Consider the following 19,543-nt stretch of genomic DNA (forward strand, 5'->3'; position numbering starts at 1 on the left):
TTCTGCGGCATGTGATTTCTGCTGCATTGTTTTCTTTCCCAAAATCGATTTTCTCACCTGTGTTCATGTTGCTTTCATGTTGCTTTAGTGCCCTGCTCACTAGCCTGTAAGCTTCCTTGTCTTTGTAGTGCAGCCACACGAATTTCTGTCCAAGCTATCCTACCGAAAGTGTGAACTGATCTATAAGTAACCAGTAAAATCGGAGTATGCCATTTTGCTCATTTAGAAGGTTTTCATTTCGTTTCTGGCTTCCCATTCTGGGGTGGTGGACTGAATTTTCAATCAAATTGTTCCCTCTTCTTACTGGCTCCTTGCCACTGCTTTCCATCCACACCGAATTTTGTCAGCAGGTGTTTGGGCGGATGTTTATAACCTATATGCCACCTGCCAGTGTGAAGAAAAGTGATGTTGTTGCCATTTCTCTTAAGGGTGTATGTATTTAGTGTTAGAAGTTGAATTAACTGTGTTATAAGGTTTTGCATTTGTATTGCCACACCTTGGTGGCTGCTGCCCTAAATTTTGTTTTGCTCTGATTTTTTCATTTGAATTCTAACAATAAATAAATATTTAATTGTTACACACTGGCCTGGTTCATGGTCCATTGCGACACAGTGTATTTGTTAAGGTGGGTGTGAGATGGGTTGGGTGCCTTCTGAAAGAAGAACCCAGTGTTAAAAAAAAAAAGGTATTTTTTTTATTGTGCGCCACCTTCATGATCAGGGGAAGAAGCCCCTCGCTGGAGTGTGCCGTGTCATAAAATCTGTTACAAATGTCATGTGAAAAACTCCTCAGCAGGATATGATATGATATGGCATTTGTAACGCGCCTATACACAAGTGTGTATATATTTGCATAAGTTCAGCAGTGGGCTGGCTGTCACTTAACCATTGTACTTTGGGGCCCCGGGCCACACCAGTCAATCTTTAGGTCATATGGCCCCGGGTATCTCTGTAATATGATGAACAGAAGGAAAAACTAGACATAAAAGTGAAAAATAATAACTTTATTTCAGTGTCAGGGCATATATTGGAATACATCAGGAGACTTTAAGGATGCAACACACATGGTACAACACATATAGAAATAATTGCGATGTAATACAGCATATTTTAAAATATTCAGAAACAGTACATGCTAGCCTTCCTTACAAAAATTTGTTCACAATGGGCTCAGCAACATGACCCAAGACTGGCAGGCTGCCCACTCTCTCATTAGAGACCTTTGGTGTTTCAAACTATCTCACTTATTCCCAACCTTCTCCTGTGCATTTCACGGTGTTTCTGCCAGGCACTATCTCAAGGCACATAATTCCTTTCTTACCATTTAACCCAGGGACAGGCACAGTCTTTACCACAGCTGCAGGATTTATTTTCCTGGTGCCAGCAGACCATGGCTAGTATCAATGCCATGTGGCTGTTAATTGAGAGGTAAAAAGGGAAACTTGAAGGAAGGACGCCCACAGGGCACAATGTAGTCTAGTCTGTGATGACTGGGGCTTAGGTCTGATGTATGAAGGTTTGCAATGACCCAAAACCAGTGAGGCACAAAGTATCCATCCTTTCGCCCCCATCATTTATCCTAATCAATTCCGTAATCATGATCTATCATTGCGCCTGTGAGATTTCATGGCCAGTCCTACCGATAAATGGGCGATTCCGCTGTGATCATAATTTGGCTTGTAAAATATTTTAATAGACTACCCTGTGCACCTCCAAAGCTATTGCCACACAATGATCTTATTCCACCACATGGATGCAATAGCATCACAGTGGAATAAGAGCTGAAATGTAAAACAGCTTATTAGAGCAGGCCTGGAATTTGTTTAGAACGTGGTGATGACATTTTTGCAACTGATAAGTATTTAGCTACTTGGAATTCAGATTGCTGACTCCTTCTGTTAACTGATGCTGAATTCAGAAATGCCAAATTCTGACTCCAAATGGGACCAATGGATCAAGGGTTGTCAGCAAGGATACGTAGTGAAAAATGACACAAGCACAAAGTAATCAATGGGCAAATGTGCTGCTGTATCGGGTTGACAAGTACCATCACAAACTCCACATATGTTACGACGCAGCAGGGGCTTTTTCCAGAGTGGCCCTTGAGGCAGGTGGGGTCCAGTGTCAACGCACTAGAGCCCCCATTGACTTTAGTTACAACCTTTTCGACTGTCATTTTTGAAAGAATATTGGACCTCTCTTGAGTGACTTATGGACCGATGGTTGTCAATCCAGCAACAGACCAGGATTGCCGAATGGAGGCTTCTGGTCCTCTTTACGCGGCTCAGCCTAGCCTCGCTCATTGAATGCGCCTCAGCCATGCTGTTCAAAACCCAATTCCACATTATGGGGTGCTGAGCTGTTCCTGTGCATTATTGTAGTTGTGGGGGGGGACCTTCTAAAGTCGGTTAAACCCCAGGGTCTCACATCACATGCTCGCACCACACAATTGAGATTCTCACTATCAAACAACGGGTGCCGGCAATGGCCCACTTTTTAAATCACCACTTCTCACTGCCAAACATGGACAGCTGAATATTTCAGCCCTCAGACAGAACATTTTCCCACAAATCACTAAACATAGGACACTAGTAGAATGTGCACCTCCAACTCTAACCAGAGCTTTAGTGTGAAATGAACGAGACCGGATAGCTCAACCTCCCACCGCAAAGACCACCTTTCAGTGGTTCCATGTGTCAATATCCCTGCACAAATAGCGCGATACAAAACTATTGCATATTCTTGCGGTGATATTGACCCATGGACCCTGCGGGGGACACCCCGGCGACACCTGCATTTTAAAATGTGCGGGGGACACCCCTGCAACCCTCCTACAAATTATCCCCCCCAAAAATATTGCCTATGGCGAGCCAAACGGCCATATGTACGGCGATATTTTTGGTGGGGATATTTTGTAGGGATACCCTTTCAGTGGGCGTTGTACAGGCCATTGCCCCACATAAACCAAACATACCCTCTCAGCCTACCTACCACCGTAACATCTCACCCAACCTTCTGGGCACTAGACGCCGTTGTTGCTCTAGGATCACGGTAGGTTGGGCAATGGCTTACTCATCAATATCTATCAACAGGGGGCACTGTAGGGCAGAGGATTTTATCATCATCTTTGAACATAGCAGATTAGCAGCAAGAATGCTTTTAACAGCGATGGCAGGGGGCAACACTTGAAGAACTATCCACACAGCAGGATCACCAGCTGTAATCTTTATGACATACTAATCCCATGAGAAAGCCACCCCCCACCCCCCAACTGCAGTTGATCTCTGCAGCAGTGTGAACAAATTAGACCCCTTACTACCTTTGGGCACCTGAACTGCAGGGATAAAATGGCTGTCCCATAGAACTCTCCGATGTGGAAGGCGCAGGGCAGCACCACATCGAAAGTGTGGGAGTAGTGGAATGTAATATGATTTCTGCCCTCTGGTAGGGTCACACTGCAAAGCACAGCATCCCAATGGCAACACATGGCACTGCCTACACGGCTGGACATGAACAGTGTGAACACGTGCTCCCATTTATTCTCACAGATGTGTCCATTATCCTCAAAATCGCGTAGGGCAGAATCTTATACAACGAATCCTAACCATCAGTTCCCACGCAGAGCATCACAATCACACCGTCCTTGCACACAGAGCACTGGTGCTTCCCCGGGAGGGCTCACGCCTTCATAAGAGATGGACATTTCACATGTTTACAGAGTTCGAGTCTCTTGGGAGGGAATTTCTGACAGGACAGACACGAAGCCCAACGGCCAACTGTGGGATTGAGCAATGCTTACAGTCCTCTGACCCCAGCATGCCAGCCCTTGGAGCGAGAATGCACGTATTTATTTTTAGCGTGTTGGTTAATCCCGTCCCCTCGCGCTTGCATGTAGAGCTCTCGTGATAAGGCCATTTTCCACTGAAAGCAGAGCAGCTGCAGCGCGTGGAGAAATGGCGGAGGCTGGGAAAAACGGAAAAGCAGAACCCTTTGCTCCACCCCAGGCTTATCTGAAAGTTGGGGAGGTGTCAGTTGAGAAGCAGGCACTCTTAAGAAGCCCTTTCAGCAGGCTTGAGGGTGACATCACTTCCAGGAATAACCCATCCTCCCAACCCTGCAAAATTACCTGCACTATACAATAGTAGCCATGTACAGCTGGTGTGAGGCATGGCATCAATTAGGGTTGGCTGGGCCTAAGGGGCTCTAGTCGTGAGAGGCAGTGATCCAATGCCACACTGGTACACTGAGGCACACGGGAAAGGCATCCCTTGTGCACACTGTGCCCTGAAGGGTGTTCATGATGCATTGCAGCATCAACAAAAAATGCCTCGTGCAATCTGCTCGCCCTCTTTCACACATCTCATAACTTCTTGATTTCTCTAGGCCATGGTCCTTCAACATTTTCCATGACTGAATCATCATTTTTTTCGAATTCCCACCCACGAAAATATTCTCCGGTGTCGAGCATCCACTCATGTTCCTGCCTCCTTTGACTTTTCCATGCATATTAGTTCCCTGTTGGGCTTCCATACCCCCTTTTATGGTTCCATCCCAACCCCTACTGTCCCAACAACTTCCACTGGATTCATGAGCCGATCCCATATTGGGGGTTTCCCAGTAACCGACTCAGCTTCTCCCTTACGCCCGTTCTCCCGCTTCCTGTTCTCATGCTTCCAGAGATGCACCCCCCGCCCCCCACTCTTTGTCTTGCCAACAGGCACATCGAGCCAATTTGCATGAGCATACCATCTCCCTGGGTTTCAATAAAGTGAATGAATTGTCCATTTGAAGAGGCATGAGACTGAAAAAAGAATTGCCAATGAACTATAGGACCAGGGAATTCTGCATTGCCAATAGTATCATTTAAATGCTCAACATCTCAGAAGTCCTTTTACTAACCAATGCTTCAGTAGAATTATGGGCTCCGAATCACATATATTGGGTAACCCTCAGAAGATCACCCTAAATCCTGGGGCCGGGCTTCAGTTAAGCAAGTGATTGTGTTAGTATCACTTGCACAGTTCAGAAATACGAGACAAGAATGCTTAGCCAATTGCGCCGGGACAATCCCACGCTTGGAAAAGTCATGTAACATAAGAAGCATGGACCGATTGAGACTCTACCGAAGGGGTAATAATGGAGGAAGGACACCAAGCCCGTCCACAGATGTTGATGTTCAACTTTTATCCCAGAATCTAACAGAGGCCATTGCTATTTTCTTTTGGTTCTGGGCTGACGTCTATCTGTTAGCTTCAGCTTGTTTCTGCTTGGAATGAGTTTTTGTAACATCTCGGGTCTTTCTGAAGAAAAGTGTATAAAAGTCTTGGATCAATCCTTTTTTGGACCCGCCAAGAATCTGTCATTTTGTTGTCGTCATCACTTGGGCATCGGACGGATGATCACATTGCGAAAGCCCTTAACTCCCTTCAGGCGGTCACTCTCAAAATCAACCACCAGCTTACAGAGACCTGACTGTTGAGGGACGAAGTCTATTCGGACCTTTGCATCCTGCCCTGGTTCAATCGGGCAATCACTGAATAGGGAAAAGGAAAAAAAAACACTTGTTCAGCCACTCGATTTAAACAGAAAAAAACTAAAAAGAAAACACATCATCTACTAGACTCACAAAGCAGAGCAGCCAGAATTGGAAAAACATAGCTTGGGAATCCCAATTACAATAGCTGTTGAGGTAGGACAAAGCGTGATCACTCGCACAGCAGAACTATTCCTTCACTAGCAACACCTTAGTTTGGTGAATGTGGATGGCTCTTCAGTGGAGGGGCGCATACTAGCTTTTCACACATAGGCTCAGTACTCTGAACTATATGGCGACTACGGCAGCCAATAGCTCCCAATGCCCTCTGTGGCTTCGGCTGGAAAATGGCGGTACGGCAAGAAACAGTTCGTCATGGTCATTTATTTATTTATTTGTGTTTCACGCAGTGCTTCTTTGGGTGTTTCTGAACTACGTCCCGCCATTTGTTCAGCCTAATAAACAGTATTTACTAAGATGCCTTCCATGACTTTATGCATTATATGATTCCCTTCTGCATTTGAAGTACACGTTATATTCAGTGAATAAGTGGTCAGTACCATCTGGTGATATGGGGTGCTACCACCAGATGTTGAGACCGGTCACTATGGATGCTCGGCAGAGGTTTCCACCAGTGGGTAAATCCCAGTCATTGGATCCTACTGTGATTAGCGCATGGATGGTGATAAGGACTATATTTGATCTCTGTGTTTCCTCTGCAAATATGTCCCGACCCTCAGTCTCGGGTATCTCCATACATAAATCCGGCCTTACGGAGCCAGCAGAGACTATGCACCTTCCGCAAAGCATATAGCTGCTTGGGCTAGTCGTGCTCTCTCTTACTGGGAGACTAAGGCATACCTCCAGGAGACCCATTGTAACGGTGGTCATCGCTCAGAGCACCCTTCCCATTCCATGTGTGCCAGAGGAACCTGCCTACCAAAGGAGAAGGTTCACAGTACCCAGGAGTCCGCATGGCACACTACACAGCCCCTCTGCACCCAGTGGAGACCTTTCCATTTGGCTCGTCAGATGACAGCCGGGTGGGGTGGGGGGTGGGACGTGGCCCACACTGTCCCTTTTCATACCCTTGTGGGTACAGTGTCATAACCATTCATAATCGTGCTCAGGTGGGGCATAACTGGCAGGTAGAAACCTATGGCGTCCTGATCTGGGTTGGTAAATATTATCTAATGAGGGTCTTAACGTTCTATTTTCCCAGCTTAAACTCCTCTCTCACTACGTGTAAATTCAGAGACTCCATATATTGCCATCGAAAATCCTTAATATATTTCTCTCCAAGCAACCACAAGCTAAACATCATACACCTTCCAAATATTACATTTTATAGACAACAGGAATTGAAGTCCCACAAGAAAGAATGAATGTGTGTTGAATTTCATAGAGTAGGGCACCATTGTCAGCCGAGACTCTGCATTAATTTCGAATTAATGGAGTGTCGTCCCACAAAGTGTCCCTAGACCACCACTATCCATAGGAAAGAGTCCATGAGAGTTACTTACAGTTCCTTGACCTTCTGTCCCTGCGTAAGGCCGGCACCCTCTGCCATGAACGAGCATCCAATCAGAGACTCTGGTAAGGGATTCTTCAAGGTGAGCTCTGCCACCAGTTTCTTATTTTGAACAGGTTCTCCCAAAATCTAGAGAGAGGGATAGATACCACACTTGAAAGATGAGAAATCAGGGTGGCCATGACCATTAAAGAAGCCGGGGAACCGTTTAAGGGTAGGACCAATGGTTGTCTGCGAAATATCTAAAGCAGAATACACACCCACACCCACACACACACACACACACACACACCTCCCCCCTCCATCTGTTGTCCAAAGAAGACTTCCACTGTCTGCATTCTTTTTGAATTAATACCTTCAGCAAGAGACAGCTTTCTTCCCATACCCTGGTCACATGCAGCTTTGTTCCACGTTTAAAAGGGCTACGGAGAAGATATTGTAATGCTCCTTTTGATGTTAAGTCTGTATATTTCTCAGAACTCGGGGGACGGCAGGAGATCAAGTTTGCATCGAATTATATTGAGGAGGAGAGATTTTATAGTCACCTCTTGGGAAGGCCTCCCTCTCATTGTTTTGGTGATATGGCCCTAAATATGGAACCTTTTCTCGACTCATTGTGAAAATCACAACAAGGGCAATTTGTAAGCTTTTTAATGTGCACTTCTTACGTTCTTTTCAAACTCTATTGTGCTCTACTTCTGTTTTAAATAACCTTCTGCCGAACTTCAATAAAATATGTTACACAGTAACTAACGTGTAGAAATTTCTGGCCATTGAAAATGTCCTCAGTTTTGCCCAGCAGTGGCGGATAACCGCAGGCTGTATCTGTCCAGCAATAGGATAAAGAACTACAGCAGACGGACCTGCTCCTCCAGAACACTACTAATGCAGACCACGGTTGCCCTATCTGGCATGACATGGTACCCTTTCATGGAAAGAGCTTCTCTTAGTATATATGGTACAATAGACATAGAGAAGGGACATTGCATCATTCTCATTGCCAACACATCCAACAGGGAACAAATGGCGCGTGAGGAGAGTGGGAAACATTATTGTACTCTCATAGCAAAACTACTAAAATCAAATATGATAAAAAGTGTGTGAAATTTAATTTACAAGTTGCAATATTGGTTTTCGATCGAATCTAGAATGGTAACATTTATAGGACTAGTGATGAAATGTTATGAACCACCTGGATTTCATATTCATTGGATGTTCGTCCGCAATCTGGTGTTCAGTAAGAAGAACAGCAGGATGCAAAGATGGTCACCATGTCTTATCACTTCTAGTCAATTCCAAAGACCAAGGCTCCATGTCATTAGCAGAGAAGCGGAGACAGGTTTTACATTAACAATGCAGTTACTTACTGTGGATTGGAGTGGGCTTTGTGTTCACCTATATTTAGGTTATGGGGACTACGTTCATGAGGAGGCTCAAAGAAATATAAATCTGCCATTCGCCAAGCAACACTTCGCGTTACATTGATGGGTGTGTGAGGCTAGTGGATATTGTATGCAATATCTGATATTGTATCAGTGTTGTTGCTTGCAGCTATGGGCCATGTGTAGTTAGGAAAATATTTCAATTCACTGCATAAAGACTGCAGATTGGTATAGAAGTCACGTCACAGCACTGCATAAAAATACCACAAAGTGTAGCAAAGCATAACATCATACAGCATATAATGAAAAAATATAATTTCAACCTTAAACCATTAAGCATTTTCCATATCTATCCACAATATTGGTCACCTAATGATTAAAATAAATCTACACAAAGTTCGGGTTAACTTCATGAAAATGTTGTTCTTCCAGTTGTTTAGTTCAGTAGCTTCCAAAGATGAGAATGGACAGTGGTGGCATGTCTAGATTGCTTGTCCGGAATGGCCGACCTTGCCCTGTGCAAAGACTCTGCGTTCAAAGGAAATTATGAACTTACTCACATAATGTACTGTCACCAGTGTGATGTGAAAATATTTATATAAGAACTGTTTTTTCAAGCAGTCAACTGAACTTAATGACAGTGTAGGAGTGATGAGGCTGGTTATTTGTGTATGTGTGAAATTATTGTCATTTCAACTAATCAGCATGGAGACTTTTAATACCATAGAGCTTGTTTACGATCTCTATATATAAAACACTTAGGTATGTGTCCTACTCAGCTGATGCAATTTATCAGTGTTCATTTGCCTCTGCTGTCCAAATGGCAAAGTGCACCTCTCTGTGCCCTTCCGATTCAACAACAGCTACCATTTTAACAAACAGAATGAGCATGGTTCTACGCGGCCACCTTCACTTTCCACCATAGCAAACACTCAGAATAATTTCAAGTTACTTCTTTCCATCCCCACTTCTCTTCATACAGGGCACGGTGGCTGCAGTGTCAATGAGCAGTTAATGACTGGCTCAACGTTTCAGTCTTTAAAGTCTTTAAAGAGCAAAACGCTGTTGGGCAAAGCCTCCTTGCGAGCTAAAACTGAAAGTAGGTGCTGTACTTAAGCAACTACACAATCGTATGCCATCACGGGGACTCTGCAATGGAACAAGGTTAACAATTATGCATCTACAAAGACACATCATAGAGGCCTGTGTAATCGATGGAACTTAGATACTGTTCTTGTACTGCGCATTCTTTCTGATACAAATATGCCTTTCTAATTCAAAGAAGACAGTTCATAAGTCAAAAGGGACCTACGTCCCCTTCCTGGAAGTGAGCAGTGCCAATTCCAATATTTTAGAAGGGAGACAAAGGTGACCCTATGAATTACTGACCAAAATTGACCTTTAAGATATGCTAGAATGGCGTATGTTACGTCGGAAGGACTAATATCAAATATTGCTTAACTGGACAGGAGGGGGGGACAGAGTGGGAGCATCCTTTGGGATTATCTCATCTCTGTGGCTTCTTCCTTTATTAACATTATTAAGTTGCTTTTATTCTGTTGCAACCAGTTATTTTATATTTCGGTTTTAGTTTGATTGGATTTTCTTTGCTTGTAGTGCTCTAGTAGTTAGAGAGTTCCTGGCCTCACCAGTTTTACTTTTGTTACTTTCTGTTCCTTGTATACCTGAGTGCGCCAGGCTTTCACAGGTCCCACGTTTGATTGTTTTACAGACCATCCCAAGATGGTCGAAGCTTTTTAGACAATTATTAATACCGAATGGCTCTGCACTGGCCACTCGACCAGTCCTTCCACTCATTTATCACATGTGTCATGTTCAGCAGGCAGGCACAGCAAGCATGCCATCTGCGCACTGTGGCGTGCCAGAAACAAGCCCAACTATGCACGTTCGGGCCAGAAAGGGGTTTCTAACTTGCACCCTGCCACAAATTGTAAGGTAAGCTTTACTCGAGATTTCATTTTACAACTCAATGTCAGTCTCTTCCTAACAACACTTTATCCAATATCTTTGTGAATAATATTGCTCACCCCTACGTGTCCTCTCCTCCTCTGCAAATCTTACACCCTGCTTGTCCGGTGCTACCCACTTTACCACATATTCTTTTGTAGGATTATCTGCTGAATGTAGGCTATTTCATTAAGCAACACAATGAACCTTTTGACTTCCTCTCATTAGAAACATCTGATTTTGTTTGGTATTATTTAAAGTTGGATTTAGCTCGCTACATCACTTGCCATCTTGGCTACCATTCCTTCAGGATATCTCTTGCAACATGTAGATCACCAGATAGGCCATGGCGCATAAGTTGCACTTAATCATAAAAACACTCTTGCCTTCAAGCAAATTTAATTTCCCCTTATATCCCTTTGCAATATTAATGCTTCCTCTGTCGTCTGGAATTCATCTCTCTTGCTACTCTTAGTTATTGTCTATCGACCCGCTCGCTCTCACTCCTCTTTCAGTGGGAATTTCACTGGCGAACTAGCGCCACTTGCTCTCTCCTGCACTCACACCATCGTTCCAGGTGATTTTAACATTTGTGGCTGATCTTCCCTCTCTTTCAGCTCTTGGTCATTACTGGGCAGCTTTGAGGCTGTGGGCCTACCACAATTAGTCTCTGACCCTACTCTCTCCACCGGCAATAGGCTCAGCCTAATTTCTGGCCTCCCGGACTCGGGAGGATAGCTCAGGGGCAATGTGCTCACCTTGGAAGCAAGACGACACGGAGCACCATAAGTTCGATCCCTGGGACCGCGCTTAGAAACCTCTGTGTATTAAACGCGTTATAAATAACCTATCATATAATATCATGACCTTGCTCCGCCTGACCCTCGACGTACCACTCCATTATCCCCTTCACTTCTCCTACCCTTTTTCTTTCACAGAACCCGGACCCTTCTCTGGAACAAACTATCTATCAATTCTCTTAATTCTGCCGTGACTATCTCTCCATCTTCAGACACTCCACGTAACCTTGACTCTATTTTCGACACCATCAGTGTGTCATCAGTGCTAGATTCTCTTATCCCTTTCAAAATGAATTCCATCACAACTAAATCTTATGAGTGGGACACCGCACCAATGCCAAAGAAAGAACCCATGCTAAGGCATTAGAAACGTCTATGATGCTCCAACTACAGGAAGCAAAATATACACTTTTACTAGCAACATTATAAAACATGCATTAGCCATGTAAAAAAGCCTTCTATTCCTCATGTATTGACACAGCTCTGGGTAAACAAAAATAATTCTTCAAAATATTTCATGAGCTCACCAATCCACCGGCCCTTCTCTCAGCGGCCTCTCTCAAGCGTGCTATGACCAGATTGACTTCTTTTTCACTAAGTCTTCCCCATTCAGGCGTCTATTTCCAACTCCTCTTCCCTCCCCTCATCAATCTTGGTAACTATTACCCCTTGTTCTCTCCATGATTTGAACCCTTTTACTCTGGGGTCTTTGAATGTCGTCATCACAAGAATCAAATCTGGTTCTCTGCTTGAGGCCTGTTCTATTTAACCACTTAAGCTCAAATCTCCTATTATTTTGAATCCACTCTGTACTCTTCTCAACTCTTCTCTCGCCACTCGCTTTGCTCCTACTGCTTTTAAAACTGCTCTCTTCTCCCCACTATTGAAGAAAACATCCCTTGACACCACCTCCCCTGATCATTCCCAGCCAATCTCTCTTTCCCTCGCCACTCAATCCTGGAATCCCTCATCACTGCTCAACTTCAACAATACCTTCAATCTCTTTCCCTCCTACACCCTCTTCAAGCCAGTTTCCACCCTAGCCATGGGTCAGAGTCAATCCTCATGGCTGTCCTTCACGACCGCCTCCTAGTTCCCAACACTGGTTCCTCAGCTGCCTTCGTTTACCTAGATTTAAACTGACATTTCACATGGTCTAACATTCCATCCTCTGCAATTGACTCAGTGCCTTAAGAATTTCTGTGCCAGCCCTATTTTGTTTTGCATCCTTTCTCTATAGCAGATCTCAAGAAATCTCTGTTGCCCTTTTACGTCTGTTTTTCAGCCCCTCGCCTGTGTCTTCCCCAGGGTTCTGCTTTCTATTTCTGTCTCTGCCTCCTTCTTCGTAACCTTTTTGCTCTACTTCTCGCTTCTCCGACCCAGTGCTTAGGCTTTTCTTTGTATACATATGCTGGCAATACTCAACTCATTCTTCATCTGAATGGTCCACAGTCCAGTTTACTCTCCAGCTTTCTCATCTCTATGCTTGCTATCTCTTGTTCGATGAGTAATATCTATTTGAAACTCAATTCTGATAAAAACCGAGGTTTTGATTATAGTCAACGATCCCTCTCTTTGGACCCCTCTTCTTTGGTCACCATCTTTGCCTTTTTGTCTGCCCCTAGTCACTGTAGTTAAAAACCTGGTTGTAAAATGTGATTCTCAACTTATGCTCCTGCGTCAAAATAACCAGGTGTTCTCTTCTTGCTTTCTACACATTTGCATTCGATGTCAAATCCTTCTCTTTCTTCCTTTCTCTGTAAAAAAGCTCGTCAGTCACCGCTCTGTTCCAGTCTTGCTTAAACTAGGGGAGCTCCATCTATTTCGGTCCGTCTTCCTATTGCCTCTTTCATCTTCAGTTCATCCAGAATGATACTGAACATCTTGTATTTCACCTTCGCAAACAGGAGCATCTCCCCTTTCCCCATTGGCTGACCATTAATCAAGGAGTCCTTTTCGAATCTCACTGATTCACTCTGCGCTCTCTTCACTCATGAGACCTCTATTCCTTATCAAGCATTTTTCTTACTCCACCCTTTTGTGTCGTTTTCGTTCTCCTTCTTCTCAACTTTCCACACTTCCTTCTTTGCTGCAAAGGTGGTCACACTTTCCCATTTCTTGCTGCCTCCGCTTGGAAAAAGCTCTTGCACTCTCTCCGCTCTATCTCTCGTCACTTCTTTTTCCGCCATCATCTCAAAACCTGGCTCTTTTCTTAGCCAACAAAGCCCTCCTTTCTTCCTACATTTCTTGAGGACGCTTTGTGTCAAAAAACCATTGTGGTGTGGTGTACCAGCACTCTATTGCTGACCCTTGCATAACATAACATGAAAGTGTGAGATTGCAGTGTTAATGAGACACTTGAGGGTATCTTTGTCAGTTTGGGAGTTTGGAAATTCAGTCTAACTTTATACTCTGAGTGACTGTCAGCCATCTTGTCCTACTCATTAGAACCAGTGCGCTGCTTCTACCTATGCGTTTATTGAGCATTATAAGCTTGTAAATATAACTCAGACACCATTGTTTCCTGAATTACATACTCTTGCCAATGTTGTGCAATCGTACCGTGAGACTGTGCCAAAAATGGGAACGCTGTTAATATAGACTTAGAAAGGCTGCCGTGGCATGCACGTGTGGTGGCTTGTAAATGGATGGAATGTCACACAACGATCCTGGCCCTGGATGCCAGCCCAAGGGGCAGAGGTGGCCATGGCTCTCGCAAAAAAGATCAGACTCAGATTTTGGGACTGGAATTGTTGTTGCGCCTTCAAGCAGTAAGGACATGGACACGGTTTTGAACAATCCCCGACTGATAAAGTACACCTTGAACAATTTGGCTATTTAGTGGGGCTTGGAAATGTGCACTTTTCTGTTTTTGAAATGAGTCCCCTGGGTGCGGCCATGTTGGCTGACATCCCAACGGTGACATCAATGTAGCTGGGTCCGCTGGGGCGCCAATGACACACACAAACTAACTGGACTTTCATTTCCGGTTTTGAGTCATGAGTGCAGATTTTGCCAATGTGAACGATGAAAGGGCTGGGGGGTGGGAGTGCAGCACGGTGCAGTCAAGCCTCCTTAATGGTCTCTGGAAAGCCGTAAAGGGAACTTTATGCATGAAAGGCCTGCCCCCTGAAACACTGGGTTGGATGCCTGGAATTCACAGCTGTTTACCTATGCACCTCAGGAAGTGAGCCAAAGCTCTTCACTTTTGGCATGACGCCTTTCATTTTGGAATGTGTTTTATGTTGTCATGTGTTCTACACGATGTAGGTTCCATGTGTTAATATCCCCGCAAAATTATCACCATACAAAAATATTGCCATAATTTTGCGCAATATTAAGGCATGGAACCTGCGGGGCACACCCCCGCAACCCCTGCCACCCCCGCTCCCAAAAACTCCAAACATTATCCCTCCCAAAAATATCGCCTATGGCCATTCCAGTCGACTATATATACAGCGATATTTGTGGTGGGGATAATATGTAGTGATACCCATGAGGGTTCCATGTGTTAATATCCCCGCAAAAATATCGCCATACACAAATATTGCCATATTTTTATACATACGATGTAGTGAGCCAGTATGTGCTTGTAAAGTGCCTCGTGGCTGATTTTGAAACAGATTTCAGTTTAGCCGTTACTGCTATCAGGTGGAAAAGTGGAGAAGTGTGCTTTCACTTCACAAAGAACAGTTCTGGAAGGTTGGAAATTGTTGCAGAAGGTAGTGGGACTGTTAACAGTCAAATATGAAAGTAGCGGAACGCTGCTCCCGACCCGTCCCCCTCACTTTGACCACCGACCAGAATCCCACCGTATTCCTTAGGTGGTTTTGTAGCACTGGGAGGTAATCGTCATTAGTGCCCATTAGGTTTGGGCCATGGCACTACCCACTACTAGAGGAGAATTCTCACTGGCATTGTACACGCTTTAGCTCTACTGGGGGGTCTGAATTGCAGGTGGCATTTGCCTGTGTAGGTGCCAGAGGATATCCAAGCCCCTTCTTCCACTGGCAGTCTACACCACTTTGGTATTGCAGTGCCAATGGTCGAAGTGGAAGCTCCTGCCAGAGTTAAATAAAAAAAAAATAACTGCTTCTAACTTCTCTTCTTCTGGGCAGACCTTTTGGGGTGTGGGGTGCTGGTGGGCAACCCTGTCCTTTACCCTCATCCACCTGGCAGGAAGTGGGGGGGAGGGGTAAGACCCTTAACAAGAGCATTTTTGGGGATGGACACTGGGAGACTGATCCACAACGTGTGGAGGCGGCAAGCACATGGCCCCTCGACCAAGTAACCTAATTTTAGGCAGGCTGCCACATCTAATGGTGTGTGCACTGAACAGCAACTCCGTTGATTGGTGAATGATCAAACACCCAGTTTTCCAACACAGATGAGGAGATATTTGTTTTCCCTTGCAATTCCTCCCCACCCTGATTTGCCGCCTGGGTGGGAATAAACACCAGGTGCACTGGCAGCTGGTATTTGGTATATCGTATGGGCCAGTCTCTCGTGGGAAACTGGTGTCCAGTGAAAGAAAGGCTCTTAGCCTGAATGCCTATGAATTGCATGTTCACAGACAGAGCTGATGATTCTTAGCTGATGTTGCTTGTGGTAAAGGGTCTTTGTGCTTTCCAGATTGTTTCAGTCTCTGTCGACAATATCTGTGGCCGAGTACAAGCCACTATTAACATGCAGCATGTCTTACAAGAAATGAACTGGTTAAAACCTAGAGGGTAAATGATGTTTTAGACAGAAAAAAAACGTATTGATTGGTTGGTAGTTGAGAGGCTGAACCATTAAACCTTTATTCCGTGACCCTAGACTTTCCCAACCTTTGCCACAGCTCCTTATAAACTGAAAATGTCATTGTTGACACACAATGTGGACCAATCGATCGATCCCAGGCCTAAGATGTAATACTAATTCATCAAATGAACTATGCCAGGGCCCTGTCATAGGGGTCTTGGGATCAGAAGAAAAAGAAACAAAGAGGGGGACTCAACAATTGCCGTCTTTCATGTCCTGTGGGCCTTACCCGAACTTTGATGTCTGGGTTCTTGACGTAGATATCCCTTATCCCCAGAAGAACGTCATTGCTCTGGCTCTCCTGAAGCATGGCCACCACCTTGATCAAGTTGTCCTGGGTCATGCAATCACCATATCTCTCATAGAGAATGCGTAAAGGCACAGTCGTATCTGAAACACAAGATTGAGAACCATCAAGGAGAGGTGGGAGGCCGGCACTGAAGAAGACGAACACGGGGGGCATGGAACATTTGTCCCAAGAAACACTGGATGCGGCAATGGTCCACTTCCAGAGATTGGTGAGCATTTAAATGAACACAAGCGACACTTTGCTTATGTAGTGATGGATCCTTGGCCGAAGGTGCATTCGTTGATCAGCGCAGGTGTCGGATACATGGTGCCCTGGACTAGATTGCCCGTACGGAGCCTCCTGCGGGTGTAAGGTGGGATAAGAGGCAAGCCGGAATTATTGAAGACCCCTTATTCCTGCACTGACTGTTAAAAGCTGTAAAGTGAACCAGGGACAATTAACTTGGGGTTTCAGTGTAATCTAGTGAGATGTAGAGATGGGAGGATAGCTCAGCAGAAACGTGCTCGCCTTGGAAGCAAGATGGCACAGTGTGTGATACAGGTTCGATCCCCGGGTCCGCGATTAGAAACCTCTGAGTATTAAGCGCGTTAGAAATAACCTATCATATCATATCATGTGGGACAAGAGCAAAGCCTGAGAAATAGGCACAGGCTGGGATAATAGAGGTAGAGAGTGAACCAGAAGCAGGTGAATATTCACAGCTGGTATAAGCTGGGAGTGCGAGTTAAAGGGATTGGGATAGTGAGTGCATGCTAGGTGGAATGGACAGGGGTGCCAAGTAGAGAAATGAGTGTGACTTCAAGGAAAGAAAACCTTGCGTGCGATTAAAACGGATGGTGTCTTAGGGCAGGTGTAAGAGGGATAGGGACAGCGCGCAAGGGTTTATATGGATGGAGGCACTGAATGCGAGTTTGATGAAAAGATTGAGACTTAAATGAACGACAGAGAATGATAATGAAAGAAAGAATGTGACAGACTGATGGCGAGTGTGTACTATTACACTGATGGATAAAGTGAGCAAGGCAAGCAAAAGGCAGAGAAATGAGCAGTGCGAGCATGTGCGTGTTGGGCAGATGCACAAGTCAGATGAATAGTGCGTGAATGAGCACAAGATGGTGGGGCCAGTGGGATTTTGAATATTTTGTAACTGAGAGCAATGGGGGAATGTAGCATAATGTGAGTTAGATGACCGGGGTTCGGGTGTGAGTTGTAAGAACGGGGATGCAGTGCACAAAGTACATGCCTGGAGATACTAGGTGTTCTACATAGAGGTGGATAAGGAGAGTGTTTTAGACAGGGAGACTGGGCTTTTGCAGTAGTTGCGAGTGAGGCGGTGCTGGGGAATGTGGGTTGTGTGCAGTCAGATATTCTATGCAGATGGAGGTGAATGGTGTGTTGGATGGGTGTGCATAGTATATGTATGGATTGAGTTAATGGGCATCGGTTCAAGGAGTGGCCGTACTCAGGTCTTATACACTTAGTGTCATGAAACTCATCCGATCTCTTGTCTGATGTACTTAAAATAGGTCGCTTTCTTCTTATTGCTTGCCACCTACCTTCACGAGCTGGAAGAACAATGCTCTGGTGCTCTTCCTTGCCACATTCGGTACCAAGCACGCCACTGTAGCTGATGGTCCGGGCGACGAGCATCAACCTGCACTCCCGATCGATGTCCGTGTTGTTGCTAATGACCGCGAAGACGTCGAAATCACAGCCTTTGTTCATGTTCTCGGACCCCTTGATCCTTATGACCAGCTCATTCTCTTCGGCCGGAGGGGGTTTGTTCTGGTGGTTGGCTTTCTCATAGACCTGCCTTTCTTCATCCGATCCTAGAGCAGATGGAGCGGAAGAATTAAGGCCAGGGTGGGGTTAAGGGTAACTGATCTCCACTGATGAATGGGTGCACCTCCTCATAAGCCCAAACCCATTGACGCCGTTGGCAGCCATCATCTATTCTGTACATTAACCCAGTTCTATGGGTGTACTTTATGAAGTTCAATCTGTGCTATTTAATGTTGTGTTGTGCACACTGCTGTCATATTGAGAAAGTGTGGAAATGTTGGCTCACTCCAAGGATCCTGGGAAAACACTGATTCCACTACCTCCTTGTAGGGGAGAGCTCTTCTATGCTTGTGGCCTGGACTCAAGAGGACCCATAGAGTTAAAATCCACCCCGCTCCCTAGAGAGAAAGCACCGATTACAGCACCGATACATCTCACATTTTTCTCTAACTTAAAATGTTAAACTTTCTTTGGGAATGAGAAGAATTGTTTTTGTTATAATTATCTTAACTATGTTTTCCCCTGCTTCCGAAAACAGAGAGTAAATTAGGACCAATCTGAAATCCTGCCTCGAGCCCTGACTTGGGTGCAATGCTATAGTATAGTTTGTGCCCAGGGGGGCACGTGTGATGAAGGGAGCAGTGATGACAATGTGCTTAATAAATTTGTCTCTAGTAAAGATCATTGGATACTTAACGGAAAATTGCCCATCAGTCATATAGTAGCAAAAGCCTAATACGAGAGGTCTAAGCAACATCGCTCCCCACCCACTAGCATTGGCCTTGGTACGACATCCAAAGTGACAAAAAGGGATCACCTTCCGGGTACTTGTAGGTGTGGGTAATGTCTTCCCGGTCATCTTTGCCCACGGTCTTGGTGCTGATTTTTTGGCCCACTGTGGAGGTATGTATAGTCTTCTTGACGGAGCCATCTTTTTGCTGCAGGAAGTACAGGACGTCCGCGTTGACCTCCGCAAAGATGAACGGAACATCGTAGGCCACCGCAAGATCCCCTTCCTTGACAGCCTTGACTGGTGCGGGCCCACAGCAGTAGACATCTGGCAAGGAAAAGATGTGTGGACAAGAGAAATCAAATGAGCTTTGAAGGAGTCTGTCCTGTTTAACTTGAACCTTCCGAACTTTGGACGTCTGCTTTTCCTTTACAGCATGGGCAAATGTGCAAGGTCGCTAAAGTCCCTATGGAATTTACAAATCTGGCGCACAAAGTGAAAATGGTCGCAACAAATATTGATATTAAAACATCCCTTCAATGACTTTCGCTATCGAGACCACCACTGGCCGCATCATACATTATGGCCTGGATCTTCATCATTCGCCCCTTTTCTGGAATAGGATTGGAATGGCGGGGGCAGTGTGCTGCCTCTCTGCCTCTGATTGGACGGAGGTCGCCTGCAATGCCATCTAGAGGCAGGCAG

General features: G+C 45.1%; 1 protein-coding gene across 1 annotated transcript in view; it reads right to left on the reverse strand.

The window, feature by feature from the left end:
• Window positions 1–5,213: 5,213 nt before the first annotated feature.
• The window catches only part of TGM2 (transglutaminase 2), a 172,919-nt gene continuing 158,589 nt past the window's right edge, over window positions 5,214–19,543 (reverse strand). Inside the window, exons 9-13 of the mRNA XM_069652396.1 lie at window positions 18,926–19,165; window positions 17,883–18,155; window positions 16,246–16,406; window positions 7,056–7,192; window positions 5,214–5,532 (exon numbers count right to left, since the gene is read on the reverse strand). Of these exons, the coding sequence (XP_069508497.1) occupies window positions 5,376–5,532; window positions 7,056–7,192; window positions 16,246–16,406; window positions 17,883–18,155; window positions 18,926–19,165 (968 nt within the window). The 3' untranslated portion in view covers window positions 5,214–5,375. The remainder of the gene's footprint in view (window positions 5,533–7,055; window positions 7,193–16,245; window positions 16,407–17,882; window positions 18,156–18,925; window positions 19,166–19,543) is intronic.

Source organism: Ambystoma mexicanum, chromosome 3p (genome assembly GCF_040938575.1).
Source record: "Ambystoma mexicanum isolate Mex_15411 chromosome 3p, UKY_AmexF1_1, whole genome shotgun sequence".
NCBI classification, from domain to species: Eukaryota; Metazoa; Chordata; class Amphibia; order Caudata; family Ambystomatidae; genus Ambystoma; species Ambystoma mexicanum.